The sequence below is a fragment of the Terrapene carolina genome, unplaced genomic scaffold (assembly GCF_002925995.2).
Source record: "Terrapene carolina triunguis isolate 2854851 unplaced genomic scaffold, T_m_triunguis-2.0 Scaffold103, whole genome shotgun sequence".
Lineage (NCBI taxonomy): Eukaryota > Metazoa > Chordata > Testudines > Emydidae > Terrapene > Terrapene triunguis.
In genome coordinates this window covers 1,077,589-1,093,751 of record NW_020664454.1, presented here as the reverse complement: position 1 = coordinate 1,093,751, position 16,163 = coordinate 1,077,589, and the positions used below count along the sequence as shown (strand labels likewise).

The 16,163-nt window shown below is 41.8% G+C and overlaps 1 protein-coding gene across 2 annotated transcripts in view; it reads right to left on the bottom strand.

Moving 5' to 3' along the window:
* LOC112120565 (disabled homolog 1) overlaps positions 1 to 16,163 on the bottom strand; it is a 258,238-nt gene that overhangs the window by 83,024 nt on the left and 159,051 nt on the right. For both annotated transcript variants that reach the window (XM_024219691.2, XM_024219692.2), the window contains exons 4-5: positions 13,544 to 13,683; positions 11,384 to 11,482 (exon numbers count right to left, since the gene is read on the bottom strand). In XM_024219691.2, coding sequence (XP_024075459.1) covers positions 11,384 to 11,482; positions 13,544 to 13,683 — 239 coding nt within the window. The remainder of the gene's footprint in view (positions 1 to 11,383; positions 11,483 to 13,543; positions 13,684 to 16,163) is intronic.

The window sequence follows — 16,163 nt, the reverse complement described above, 5'->3', positions numbered from 1 at the left end:
AGTCTTAATGTACGTTTAAAATACAATGTAGACGCTCAAGCCCCAGGTTCCCTACCATGGCTCAGCTGACTTGAGTCCCACTAACCCCGGGCTTACATTGCAGTGTAGACTAGTGGCATGCTTGATTGCAGGCTCTTAAAGGAGATGAGATGCTGTGAGTATCCCAGCACAGGACACAGTCTTACAGGGAGAAACATGCTAACCATTGACAAATATTTGAAAAGTATGAGCTTCAAGGTGGGAAAGAATCTGTTTAGGTTGGTCCAAGGGAATATAAATAGGAGAGGCATAGCAGAGCGGTGTTATTAGTGTTATTATAGAACTTCTTCTGTAATACTATAGGTTTCAGAATGGTAGCCATGTTAGTCTGTATCAGCAAAAAGAACGAGGAGTACTTGTGGCACCTTAGGGACTAACACATTTATTTGGGCATAAGCTTTTGTGGGCTAAAACCCACTTCTCATCAGATGCATGGAGTGGAAAATACAGTAGGAAGATATACATATATATACGGAGAACATGAAAAGATGGGGGTTGCCATACCAACTCTAACGAGACAAATCAATTAAGGTGGGCTATTATCAGCAGGAGAAAAAAAACTTTTGGAGTGATAATCAGGATGGCCCATTTCAAACAGTTGATAAGAAGGAGTGAGTAACAGTAGTGGGAAAATTAGTATGGGGAAATAGTTTTTAGTTTGTGTAATGACCCATCCACTGCCAGTCTTTATTCAAGTAACAGAACACCACTAGTTATCACCTTCAGCCCCCAACTAAAACCTATCCAGCGCATCATCAAGGATCTACAACTTATCCTGAAGGACAATCCCCCACTCTCACAGACCTTGGGAGACAGGCCAGTCCTCACTTACAGACAACCCTGAAGCAAATATTCCCCATCAACCACACACCACACAAGAAAAACACTAACCCAGGAACTTATCCTTGCAACAAACCCCATTGCCAACTCTGTCCACATATCTATTCAAGGGACACCATCATAGGACCTAATCACATCAGCCACATCATCAGGGGTTCGTTCAACTGCACATCTACCAATGTGATATATGCCATCATGTGCCAGCAATGCCCCTCTGCCATGTACATTGGCCAAACCAGACAGTCTCTGCGCAAAAGAATAAATGGACATAAATCAGACGTCAAGAATTATAACATTAAAAAACCAGTCAGGGAACATGTCAACAGCCCTGGACACTCAATTACAGACCTAAAAGTGGCAATTCTTCAACAAAAAAACTTCAAAAACAGACTCCAATGAGAAACTGCAGAACCGGAATTAATTTGCAAACTGGACACCATCGAATTAGGCTTGAATAAAGACTGGAAGTGGATGCATCATTACACAAACTAAAAACTATTTCCCCATGCTAATTTTTCCCCCTACTGTTACTCACACTTCTTGTCAACTGTTTGAAATGGGCCATCCTGATTATCACTACAAAAGTTTTTTTCTCCTGCTGATAATAGCCCACCTTAATTAATTTGTCTCGTTAGAGTTGGTATGGCAACCCCCATCTTTTCATGTTCTCTGTATATATATATCTTCCTACTGTATTTTCCACTCCATGCATCTGATGAAGTCGGTTTTAGCCCATGAAAGCTTATGCCCAAATAAATTTGTTAGTCTCTAAGGTGCCACAAGGACTCCTCATTCTTTTTGTAATACTATAGATGCACTAAATTATCCCACATTTACATCGCAAACTCCTTACAAATTCTTCTCTTATTTTTCTTTGGTGAGAGAAATTCTTCCCAAATGATATCCTACCTCAACCCCCTCCTTGAATAAGATTACTTGGATGGAGAAAATCCAGATAGCTGGAATTCTATGTTATTAATATCAATATTCTTTGATGAACATTAGGTCTGGACCATACTGAAGTCAGTTATAATGCACAGACAATCATATGCAACATTTCCAATAGTAATCCAAATACAGCTTTTCATCTATAATGAATTATGGAGCAGTTCCTCTAAATCATCTGTATGGAGTTGGCACTGATAGTGCCAATTTAAAAAAAAGTGCTAGTTTTGAGCTTCAAATTGATATTTTACTCTGATAAATTAAAATCCAATATTAGCCAATAAGATACTAACCATACAGAAGCATACATTTTTCCTGACTGTTTTCTCCTTTTTGTCTGAGCTCTGATCAGCTGCCACCACAGCTCATGCAAGAGCAACACAAGCTAATGACAAGAGCCAAGGACGACATTTTGGAGAACTAAATAACCTTTCCAAACAAATGAGCAATGGGGCCCAAGGTAACGAATGTAATTAGGGAGGCTCAAAGCATCCTCTCCCAGGGAATACCTGGAGGAGAGGGCCTGGGAAAAAGAAACTTTGCCCAAACTGTTTTCTCCCCTGTGGAATGAACAGGAAGTTCTGTCCCTAAGCTCCACAGATCTCTGAGTTCCACATGGATGGCAGGGGAATCTGCCTCAGGCAACAGATGCCTGTGCAATCTGCATGTAATCACTCTCTGCATTGGCTCTTCCTTCCCATCCACATGGCAGTGCAGATCAGTTACAGTCAAGCAACTACAGTTTCCCCAGCTGTGGCGGCTTAGGCTCACAGGATCCCCCATGAAAGGAGTTGTGAGAGTGTTGCTTCAACCAAATTTCCCCCCTGAGCAGAATTTTCACTATCAGGGGCCTAGCACCCCGTGTTATGGCAGCAGAATCCAGCACTATTCAGAGCTGAATTTAGCTCTCCGACCATTAAACGTTGATTATACAGCTCTCCGAGCACAACTGCCAAAATCAATCTGTGTCCACCCTTTCTCTATCCTCCGCACTATGCATGAGGCCACATGAGAAAAACACTAGGTCACTCTTAAATCCTTGTCTCCTGTGGTACCGAAAGCATCATGGAGACAAATCACCAAACTGAACCAGTACATAGGGAGAATTGTTATTATTAGGGCTGTCAATTAATCGCAGTTAACTGACGCGATTAACTCAACAAAATTAATCGCAGTTTTAATCACACTGTTAAACAATAGAATACCAATTGACATTTATTACATATTTTTGGATGTTTTTCTACATTTTCAAATATATGGATTTCAATTACAACATAGAATACAAAGTGTACAGTGCTCAGTTTATAGTATAATTTTTTTTACAAGTATTTGCACTGTAAAAATGATAAACAAAAGAACTAGTATTTTTCAATTCACTTCATACAAATACTGTAGTACAATCTCTTTATTGTGAAAGTGCAACTTACAAATGTAGATTTTCTTGGTACATAACTGCACTCAAAACCAAAACAATTCAAAACTTTAGAGCCTACAAGTCCAGTCAGTCCTACTTCTTGTTCAGCCAATCGTTAAGACAAACAAGTTTGTTTACATTTATAGGAGGTAATGCTGCCCACTTCTTATTTACAATGTCACCAGAAAGTGAGAAAAGGAATTCGCATAGAACTTTTGTAGCCAGCGTTGCAAGGTATCTACATGCCAGATATACTAAACATTTGTATGCCCCTTCATGCTTCGGCCACCATTCCAGAGGACATGCTTCCATGCTGATGATGCTCATTAAAAAAATAATGCGTTAATTAAATTTGTGACTGAACTCTTTGCGGGAAAACTGTATGTCTCCGGCTCTGTTTTACCCGCATTCTGCCATATATTTCACCTTTTAGTAGTCTTGGATGATGACTCAGCTCATGTTATTCATTTTAAGAACAGATTTGACAAAACACAAAGAAGGTACCAATGTGAGATTTCTAAAGATAGCTACAGCACTTGACCCAAGGTTTAAGAATCTGAAGTACGTTCCAAAATCTGAGAAGGATGAGGTGTGGAGCATGCTTTCAGAAGTCTTAAAAGAACAACACTCCGATGCAGAATCTACAGAACCCAAACCACCAAAAAAGAAAATCAACCTTCTGCTGGTGGCATCTGACTCAGAAGATGAAAATGAACGTGCGTCGGTCCGCACTGCTCTGGGTTGTTATCAAGCAGAACCCATCATCAGCATGGACGCATGTCCTCTGAAATGGTGATTGAAGCATGAAGGGACATATGAATCTTTAGCGCATCTGGCATGTAAATATCTTGCGACGCCATCTACAGCAGTGCCATGCGAATGCCTGTTCTCACTTTCAGATGACACTGTAAACAAGAAGCGGTTAGCATTATCTCCTGCAAATGTAAACAAACTTGTTTGTCTAAGCGATTGGCTGAACAAGAAATAGGACTGAGTGGATTTGTAGGCTCTAAAGTTTTACGATTGTTTTATTTTTGAATATAGGGTTTTTTGTACATAATTCTACATTTGTGAGTTCAACTTTCATGATAAAGAGATTGCACTACAGTACTTGTATTAGGTGAACTGAAAAATACTATTGCTTGTGTTTTTTACAATGAAAATATTTGTAATAAAAAAAAATATAAAGTGAGGACTCTACACTTTGTATTCTGTGTTATAACTGAAATCAATATATTTGAAAATGTAGAAAACATCCAAAAATATTTAAATTATATTGTGTTCTATTATTGTTTAACAGTGTGATTAATTGCACGATTAATCACGATTAATTGTTTTAATCGCTTGACAGCCCTAGTTATTATAGGTGGGGTTGGAAGCATGACCTATTATTAAGGTTGTCCAACACTTACCATTATAAGACCCTGTTTTCAGTTGCTTATAACCTGGCCAAAGGTTAACCATTTGGGTTATAATTTCCCATGCTGAGTGTCTGCCTCAGTCTGATTATCTGGGGAAAACCACAGCCAAATTTGTCCAGCTGTTTCTGAGAAAAAGCCATGGGGAAAATTCATAATTTTTTAACATGTGCAAAACAGTGTGTGACCCCCTACGTTTCGGAGCAGGGATTTGAAATTTGGAAAGTGGGGACTTTGTGCCACGGATGTGTCTGTGGCCATCTCTGTGGAAATCCACCCACTCTTGGCCAAGTGATGAGCTTTGGAAAAATAGCAGTTGGCTCGCACTGCATAGAGACTTGCATTAAGCAGTTAAATTATCTGAAGATTCCATCCACACCGGCCGTGCTCCAGCCAGGGCTGGGCACCATGTTCCCTGCAATTGCAGGTCTGGGCTGCTGCAGGCTGCATCGGATCCAGGCACCTGAAATGAAACCAGGCAGCCTGTTTCTTCTTTGCTTTCAATGACTCTCTGCTGGGCACAGGCAGCATGGAGGATGAATCCTGATTCCAGTGCAGAGGGGATCAGAGCTGGACCTGGGGATGGGGTGCAGGTTTGTGACAAGGATCCTGCTCAAGGGCGTTGGAGCCTTCCCAAAAGTGGGGGGGACTGCCTCGGTCTCCTCTTCCCCCCAAAACCCCTTCCCCTAGGGCACCTCCCCTTCCCCCCAAGGGCCTACCCCGCCCTACCTCTTCCCCTGAAGACCTTGCCCCTGGCCAAGCCGGAAGCTGGAGCGGGGCTGGGAAGCCTGCCCCCCCTGCAGGGGGAAGGGGTGGGGACTGAGAGCAGCCCCTGGACCATGTCCCCACTCCCCAGGCACCCCACACCATGGGCAGGTGGAGAGTCCATGACTCTTACCATGGCTGGGCTGCGGCTCTGAGGGCCCCCCACCAGCCGGAGCCAGGTTGGGGACAAAGCTGAGCAGGAAGCTGTGGTGAGCTGGTGCGGAGTTGCCGGGGACTGCTCTCAGGCCCCCTGTACCGCGGGCAGGTGGAGGGTCCACGTCTCCCACAACTGCCCAGCTCCTTGGCTGGGCGCAGCCAGGGGGTGGGGCATGGGGGGAAAGAGAAGGGGTCCACCCTGGTGAAATGTGGATGGGCCAGGCCCATCCACTTTCAAAAAGTGGGAGAGCTGTGGCCCCCCTGGCCACCCCGGTTCCAGCGCCACTGATCCTGCTGTGAAATGGAAACTGGGAATGGAGGCTGGCAGGCAGAGAGCAGGAAACAGAGCTGGGCTGAAGGACTGGGAGCTGGTGGGAGAGACTGCAACTTGCTTGAGTGAAGAGACTGGGACTGAGAACCAGTGCGAGGGGAGGGGGGAAGCAGGGAGGGGAGATAGGTCTAACAAGGTCTCAGGGCGAAGGGGAGAACTGGGACTGGCCAGGAAAAGAGAGACTGGGACAAGGAGCTAGGGTGTGGGGAGGACACTGAGATTGGATAAGGAGCTCAGGGCCGGAGATTTGATAAGGAGCTCAGGGCCGGCAGCCAGTGGGGACAGCGAATGTGGATGGGGCAACCAGAGGCCAGACTGCAGGAGACAGAGATCAGACGAGGAGCCAGGAGTGGGAGGGACTAGGAGTAACTAGGCAAGGAGACTAGGACTGGGAATGAGGGGAAGACTGGGGTGGTGTGCAAAGAGGTGAGACCAGGACTTGTGCAAGGACAATGGGACTGGAATGAGAAGCCTGAAGGTTGGGACGAAGTGAGGAGAATGGGACTCAGAATGAGGAGCAAAGGGTGGGAAAGAAACAAGACTGGGACAAGGACAAGTTGAAAGGAATGGAGCAGACGGGGGAATGGATAGAAGAGTCTGTGTCCACTAGAGCACCCCACACTTCCAAAGCCTGGAATGGCACCCAAGGTTCCTGAGTCTCAGCATTCCTCCACTGTAAGCAAATACCTGTGAAATCCCCTGGCAAAAGTATCCTATATCCCCTTTAGTGCTGGCCTATATAAAGGATGGTAATCTACTCCACTAACTCAACTTGTGGACGTCTGTGTGGCTGATTCTAAAGGTTCCAACCTTGCTGATGACCCATGTGAGTGTCAAGATGATGCCATATGATGGAATTTTTGTTTTTTTTCAGTTTGCTCTTTAAAAACTAGGAAATCACACACACACACAACGTGTATTAAAAAAACATTAATGTTGCATAGTCAAGCACTCATAATTTAGGAAATGTCAGAATTAAATTTAACCCCCTTGTGCATATACCTTACAATGTAGTCTTTAATTACGTGATCAAATACTACTTTTTCCACAAGACCCCAGCTTATTCGGTGCATGGACCTGCTCTGGTGATTAATCAAGGCTGTGTAGTGAAATAGGACCCCTGCTTTATTGGTTGCAGAACTTATAGTGTGTAGTGAATGATGCAGGAGATTGCAGGAAGAGAAAGGGTGATCTCAGAGCTGAGTCACATGAATGTTGCTCTGAAGAACTGGATTCTATCCCTGCTTATGGCAAAGTTTCTGTGTGATGCTGGGCAAGTGACTTAAATCAAGATGCTACTAACTGTGTTCATTTTTTGGGTACCTGCCTTGATACTCTGGAATCTGATTTACAGAAGTACCGAGCACTCACTGTTCTGACTGAAGTCAATGGGAGCTATGCTTTGAACATATCAAATACTATATAATGCTAAGTATGCTGAAAAATCAGGTCCTAGGTGTCTCTAATTGGGCACCCAAAATTAGTAGATACTGTTGATCTTAATCATATTGTGTCTCAGTTTCCCATCTTTAAAATGGGGATAATAATTATCACATTCTGGGATGCAATCCAGACTCATGAGGAATTGTGTCACCGCCTGCCCTGTAACCCTGGGTGCCTTGCAATGCTTTGCAGTTGTAACTCCCAACCTGGGCTGCTCACAACCAGTCTACCAGTCACAACCTGAGTGTCTGTCTGCAAGATAGCCCTGGGTCAGCATCTCTGACCCCAGCAGCCTGTCTATAGCCCCACTCTGGCTTCCACCAGCCTTGGTTACTACTTTCAGGGTGACCTCAACACACTCCAGCCCTCTCTTGGACCATTCAGATCTTGAGGTTTGTTGCCCTTTTAACGAGTCATTGTTCAACAGTTTGTTACTTCAAGTGGAGTTAACAAACAACTCAGTTTAAATATAGCACCGGATGGGTTTAGATTAAAAATAAAACAAGTTTATTAACAAAAAGATAGGATTTTAAGCGAATTCAAGTACAAGAAATAAAGTTAGTAATGGTTACAAGCAAATAAAAGTGAAAAAGCATCTAAAAGTTTAACAATCTAGAAAGTTTTGGTTCAAGGCTTTGTTTAAGTTGGCCATTCTCATCCACAGTCTTCCAGCAAGATGGTGACTGACCCTCTTCTGTCAGGATCTCTCCCAGAGGCCCAAAAGTGCTGGTGCCTTTGTCTTCTTAGGTGAAAGACAGAGCACTTGGGGTTTTCTGCCTCTTTCCTTTATAGTCCAATGAACCTTTGAAGTGGATTCTTCTGAAGGTTACCCCTCAAAACAATGTTTATCCAAACCATGAGGAAGGCAACATTAAGTCAGGTGGTGAAGGAGGCTCCCTGCTCTTTCTTCCCCCACTTGCATTTACTAAAATGCAAATTGTTCTGTTTCCTGCCATCTCCTTCCCCTGCTGTCTTGACGACTCTGTTTACTACTTATATAGAAACTGAGATAAAGAAACTTTCCTCTGTTTAGGACAGACCTTTTTAACTACTTTTGCCTAGGCAGAGCTGTTTGGCATTGAACATGTGCTAGTATCATCATATAGGGGGAATTCATAACTTTTCATATAATGTTGCTACATGTATTTCACCATGATATTATAATAAGTGAGTTATTACAGTGTGTGTGGTGTGAATACAGGGGTGCTTTTTTGGTCACAATAATATCACCTCACCTCACAGGCATGTTGTGAAAATAAGTGCATTAATATTTGTGAAGCACTCAGATAATATATTGATGAGCCCCGCAGTTAAGTTTCAACAGTGTGTGGTAAATAAGGCATGGGGCCACATACTGAACAATGAGGAGAAAAGAACATATTGAATAGCTGCTCATTATGTGAGCATTGTTCCTCTTGTGCACTAAGTGAGGGAGGGATCCTCTGAAAAAAACATGTGATCATGTAACAAAAGACTGTCATAATATCTACACACAAGGTAGCTGAATTAAGGCAATCTTAATTCTGGCATTTCCTAACTTTTTTAGTGCTTGACTTTGCAACACAGATGACTGATACCTGCTGATATTGGGGAGCACAATTTAAAGGTTCGTCTCCTTCCTCCAACAGCTTGAGTCGTGCTCCCCCCCCATGCATCACCTCTGCTTTGTAACCTTATTTATGTCCTTGTAACATCATTTTTTGTGTGTAATACAGTATATGTATTGCATTTGTGTCCATACAGAATACTGTCCAGATGACCATATCATAAACTAGGCATATTATGTACTAATGAGGTCAATGACAATGATTATATGCTACTTAATTTGTATGATCAAAGTTAATTCCATCTATCACCAGCTCGGTTTTATTTCTGGCATCACATTACATAGTTAAATAGTTAATAAATTAAATAAAAAACCTTTTAAAATTCAAGACAGGGCTTCAACTACTGTAAAGATCTTCTTAATTAGGATCAAAATCAGTTTGCCAGAATGTTGTGTCGTTATTTTCTAGGTGGAATCATGTTTTGCTTAGATTTCTTTTAATGCAGTGTGTGTGTGTGGGGGGGGGGGAATCATATGTGAGCATGTCAGGGCAGAAATAGCACAAAGTGACGAAATCTCTTGTGACTTACTATACCAGATGCTCATGGACCAGCCTTTAGTCTTTGCTTTTTGAAATCTGAACAGTCAAACTTATACTTTTAAATCTCTATTTACTACACCCCCCCCCCATTCCAATACACATGACAGAAACCTCTTCTGCTAATGATTATGTATCGCTAGAAAAGTTCTGAATTTTGTGGCAATTGTTTGCTTGATGAAATCATGATTACTTTCCTGTCATTGCAGTGAATGGGACACCCTCACTGTTGTCAACAGGAGCCTGTGTGAGACAGTGATCATGATTTTTCCCCTTCTGAATGTATGGATCTGAGAGCTGCTGTTAGGAACAAAACAGAGATGTTTTAGGCACATCCCATCCTTGCCTCTGCAGTCCTAGAGCCTCCTTATGGCACTGGAATCACTATGGCTTGATTGCATAAGGATGAAACCAGATTCTGGAGAGCAATGCAAAGGGTGATGCAGTTATTAGCTCTGTGTGCACCAACTGTATGGTTGTATGCAGAGAACAAGTAGATTTGGGAGCAGGGTGCACAGGGAATTCACAGATCCTTCTATCCTCCCACCATAGGTGGTCCGTATTATGGATTGCAGCTACGGGGCTGCCAGTCTACAGACACACTAAGTATGTCTACACTGCAGATGGCAGTGTGTTTCCTATCTCAGGTAGACAGACACACACTAGCTCTGCTTGAGCCAACATGCTACAAATACCAGCATAGCAAAGGCTAGCACGGGCAGTGGCTTGGACTAGCCACCTGAGTAAAAGCCTACCCAGCCCCCTGGGTACGTAAATCTGGCAGTTAATCCAAGTTGCTACACTGCTACTTTTAGTGGGCTAGCTTGTGGAGAGCTAGCGCATGTTGGGGTACCCAAATTGGAAAGAATGTTCCCAAGCTGGAGTGTAGCTGTATCGTTGGTGGCCTTATAGGGGAAGGAGAATTCCTTCCTCATCTTTGCCCAGTCCTCATCCAGCTCCTCTAGCTATGCGCAGGGCATAGAACGTATCCCTTTGCGATTACTGTAGGATCCAAAGCATATCATTTGTTATTATTTACCTAATATTTCCATAACTACCCACATTCTTATTTGTGAGCATAATTCTATTTGCTTTGATAACTTCTACACAGAGATAATTCTCTGACAATGGTCAATCTTTTCTGTTTGTGGCCAATTGTCTTTATAAGCAGGTTCTTTATAGTCACATTTCTTTGCTGTAAGAACCTTTACTTCTGCTTTGTGAAAATAGGGAATATAATTATTGATAACATCAAATAGTATCAAACAATAAGGAGGAACATGAACCATTATTTTTGCTAGAACTACAACACGCAGCTGCATTTTTCTCCCAAGCAAATTGATGGTATTTTCTTCCATTATATCTTAACCATTTTAAAGCAGGTTAAATGTGAATTGCAAACAACGTATCACAGGAGCTCTTTAGTATGTACTACACCAATCCTGCCAAAATACAAGTGTATTCACCCTCAACTCTTCAGACTAAACCAACACGATCTGAATGTAGAGCAGTTATTTGACACCTCCATCCACAATACCTTATGGGCCCAACCCAGAGAACATGTAGGCACATGAGGTACTCAGGAACAGGCTCTATAACAAACTCTAGTGTAATTCCCTTGCACCTGAGTAAACTAATGGCTTGCTTTGACATACGATAAAGCTTTATCAAGTCTGTCAGATGCTTTATGTGTTCGTATATCAGGGGGTAGCCGTGTTAGTCTGTATCCACAAAAACAACAAGGAGTCCGGTGGCACCTTAAGACGAACTCCTTGTTGTTTATGTGTTCCTATGTCAGTGTGATATTACTGCCCACCTAGGAAACGCTTTTACGGATACATCCATCACGAGATTCAAGTTTGTTCCATCATGTGATCGTTTTACTTACTCCTGTCTTTTCATCAAAGATTTTGATTCCTCCAAAGGAGACAGTTAAAAATATTTTCTGTTTATGTTCTCCTTTCGAACGAGTCGCAGCAACAATTCCCTGTTGAGACAAAGAAGGGTTGGGTTGATTTCACTATTTTTTGTTTTATTTTCTGGTAGATGCCCACACACAATAAACAGCGGGGGCATCGCTTCAGAGGAGTTGAGCACTTGATGCTTCTTTCTGGCTTCTAGGCATGCTCAGCACTTCTCAAAATCAAGCACAAGCTCTTCCTTACTATATGCAGCCACAATTTAAAGGCCAATCCAGGTTGCGCCTCCCCCCCAACCATCGTCTTCCACCCTTTTCCCCTCGATACTAATTTTCTTCATGTTCCTCACAGCCCGTTTGATGCATGATCCACACAGAAACTCTTACCAATTCCCTGAGCCATCCAGTCCTCCTTGGAATTTGTTCTTATTGAGCTGAAGATAATCTGTGATTTCGAGAAGGCTTTTTCGCTCTGCAAATTTTATTTTTTCTTGCTTAGTTTTTTAATAAGGCAGGAGGAAAAAGGCTCTCTCGTTCATGGAACAGAATGAGCCAACTGACCTTTCATTTTTAAAGAAAGATCTTCTTTGCAAGTTAACAATAGCCTTGACTGAAAAAATGGGGTGCCTTTTCTGTTTATTCTCCTTTTGTCTAGTGGACTTACCCTATTATTGGACTCTTCTGTCGAGTGGGTGGACTTGCTATTTGTGCATTCTGCATATTATTACAGCTGAAACATAACCTGGCACTCACATAGCAACTTCTCTTTCCATCTTCAGAGTCCTACTTCTATCAGTTACCAATGCTACCAGCCTAGGATTCAGTGTCACAAATTACATTTGTGAATAAATAAAAATACTTAGCCTAATGCTTTGCAGCTTCAAAATACTTTACAAACATTAACTAATTAATCCTGACTACGCTGGTATGAAATCAGTATTATTATCCCCATTTTACAGATGAGGAAACTGAGACACAGAAAGGTTAAGTGACTTGCCCAAGGCCATACAGCCACTTAATGCCAGAGCCAGTGCTAAAACTCAGGTGTCGCTGGTTCCCAAGTTACCCACTCAGACCACTAGACCAGGGTGGCTTTACTGGAGCTTGACCAGAATGTCAAAGGTAACATAACACTTCAGCAGAAGGGCATGAATATTAAAATGAAGAGGAATGATTCCCTCATGTTACATGGTAAGAGCAAGGAGCTCTAGCTCAAAAGACAAGCATATGAATTTGTGAGACCATCTGCTCTGGATGGATCTAATCACCTCACGTTACTTAGGCAAGTCTGTCCATTACGGTTACAGGAATCAAGCACCTTGGAGACATGGAAATGGCATTCCTATGGGAGAAAGATCAAAAAAGGCTAGCCCCGTGTCCTAATGGCCACAGGTCTCCCACACAGCTTGTTGGCAGATGGAACCAAGCAATGAATGGAAAAGGGCCTACACGCACATGAATCAGATTAGAGTCTCGTGGCAGATGCTGTTTTGAGAAATGAAGGGCCCTCCTTTAAAACAGACCCTCCCCCACCATTACAAAATGCTCAGAGCTCTTTTTCAATTTACTTGTAAGGAAACATTTACAAAATTGGTGACCCACGAGATGTGTGTTGCCGCACTTCACTACTCATTCATGCTGCTTTATGTCACCTCCTGCCCCTTTCCTTCAGCTTGTCTGTTATCTACCTAGATTGTAGAGCTCCTCAGGGAGCACATTAAGGACACTATTTATTGTGTTTTTCTGCCTATAGAAACTAGAGATGGGCCAACACCTCAAATCCAAGCCTCCATATTTTAGGTGGGGTATGGGGGAGGGAGAGAACAACGGGGGAGGAAAAGAGGAAGTTAGATTAAAGGCCTAGATTAAACCAAAATCACTGCTAGAGTCATCTTGGATTCCTAACATCAGAATGTGAAGGAACTCCCTGGTGAAGCCCCAACTTATCAATGTCAGAGTCACGACCTTGTACAGAACTAGCCAAATTCTATTCTATGACGCCTGTGTGTACAGTGGTCTAAGTGAAGGGGAATTTGACCCAACGCCATAAAAGTAGAACGACTAAGAGTTCAATCTGAAATTCTCCCCACATTATTCTGTAACACTTAAACATTAAAAGTCACACTGCACCTTGAGTTTCATCATGGAATCTTGGCATAACTTATCTCCTCGCGCTGCAGAAACCTCATCTATCCCAATCAGTTTTGCTTTGTATCGGACACCATCACCTTTAAACCTCTTTATTAAAGTGGCTTCACTGCGATCCTGACCTGAAAAGACAGAAGTGAAAATCTGAAAATCACGTGACCAAAAAGGAAAAAATAAATAAACGCTCACAAGTAAGTTTAAGGTTAAATTTATGTTCATCCCTCAGTACCTGCGCATGTGAGTATCTGCATAAAGTTAGGAGAAATTTACAAGTGAAATAAAACCTATATTCCTCAAATGTGTATACAGTGGGATTGCAAGTATATGAAATCTGCATGAAATTTGCAAGCTATGTCGGTTTCCAGAAGTAAGAGATGAGTCTGAATCAAACCCCATGCACCTGAACACTTCTGATCAGTGCAGGGTGTTGGAAATCTCACTCCAGATCAGAATTTTGCATCTTGAGTCCACCTCTAATAGCGATATGATACTGTCTCTCTGTACTCCAACTTGTCCAATTGTACTAGTAATATTTGTAATGTCAGGATTTGTATTTTATCATTTCCATTTCACAAAATAAAAAAAAACCCATCATCTGTCTATGCAACTTTGTTGCTCAAAAGTCATGGCAACTACTGCTTCCTGGTACTATTATTTTTGTGTCTCAATACATAGTAACAACATAAATGTCAATAGGAATTCACACAGAGTCACTCAGAGCTTAGAGGAGGAAACAGGGTGATTCTTATTAAAAAGGAATTTGCTTTGAGTGAGACAGTTAGGTGTTGAGAGGGCAAACAGAAACAAGTGACAGAGCAAAGCTGAGAATCAAAAACCCTATAACAAACCATGAGAAGGAGAACTTTCTTAGAAAGACAGCAAACAGATGAGCTCCCAAATGGGTTATTCCTGAGCATTTACAGAAGCAAGAGTAGATTCTTTACCTTGAGTTGTTGGGGAAAATAGACTGATTTGGGAATCAGTCCTTTTGAGAGCTGGTTGAAGACCTTAATCAAGAACCTTGAATTTCTTGATTGGGAATGGTAATACAGCTTTTTGTTTGTGAGTGATTGCAATTGCAAATTAGAGAATATAATAGCAGAAGTCCAACAAACCTAGTGACTTATGAAAAGGTGAGTTCCTGAAGAAAGTTCAAACAAGAAGAAAGAGTTGAGAGTCTAGACACTGACCGGTTCCAATAAGAGAAGCAGGCATTACTAAAAGCAAGCTGCATTAACTACACACAAAATAGCTACTAACGCAAAAAAGAAGTGCTATGCGCCCATTCTTCTGTGAGAATTAGGAGGTTAACCTATTCACATGCTGCTTTCCATTTTGCAGAAGCAGGAGAGACTCTGAGAAATTGAATCAGGTGGACCACATGAGGAGGCATCACTACAAGGTACAAACTAAAAGCAACACAGTAATGTAACACAGATAAAGAAAGGCAAGAATATGGGGGTGGGAGAGAAGAGGATAGGAAAAATGAAAACCCATAGTGAAATAGTGACAGGACCAAGTGACAGTCTTCAGATCCAAATCTGAATCCAAATCTCCACAAAGTTCAGAAGTGTTTGGATGTGAGGTTTTGATTCAGGCACAATCTTTAGCATGCAGTAATTGAACCTGCTCCTGGAAAAGAAAGCAACGGATAAGATAAGACCAGTATGTCCTCACGAGCGACAACTGAAATATCTAAAAGATCTGCGAGGTAAAAACAGATCAGAAAAAGAGTCCAGATTTTCAATGAGAAATCCAAAACCCAGAACCTGAAAACTTCCAGTTTTCAGATTAAATTTTTTAGTTTTTTTGAGAAGTCAAAATTTTCTGCAGGAAAAAAAAAATCCCATTTTCTGACCAGCTCTACTGAGAGAGAAAGATTAAAAGGACTATATAAAAATTAGAAATGCTGAGCACTTCAGTGGCAGAAGTATATGCTTAGAACCTTTGAAAATCAGGTATCGGGGGTAGCCGTGTTAGTCTATATCTACAAAAACAACAAGGAATCTGGTGGCACCTTAAAGACTAACAGCTTTATTTGGGCATAAGCTTTCGTGGGTAAAGTAACTCCCTGCTCTCCATGTGTCAGTATATAATTCCTGCATCTGTAACTTTCACTCTACGCATCTGAAGAAGTGAGGTTTTTACCCACGAAAGCTTATGCCCAAATAAATCTGTTAGTCTTTAAGGTGCCACCAGATTCCTTGTTGTTTTTGAAAATCAGGTTACTTGTTTAAGTGCCCACCTGTGGATTTATATTATTATTATTATTATTATTATTATTATTTATATTGTGGTAACACCTAGAAGGCCCAGACATGGACCAAAACCTCATTGTGCTAGATGCTGTACTAACACAGAATAAAAGGATGATTCCTGGCCCCAAATGACTAACAATCTAAGTAACTAATGTTAGGCACCCATGGTTGAAAAAAATGTAGCCTCTGTCTCTTCCAGCTCTAATTTCTATTTTAAAACTTGCATTTAAGCACTTTAAACATTGACTCTTACAGTAGCAAAGAAAAACTAATAGCTGCTTCTGTGCTATTGGCTGCTAATGTGTAGAATTTAGAGACTTCTTTTTAAAAGCAATTAATAACTA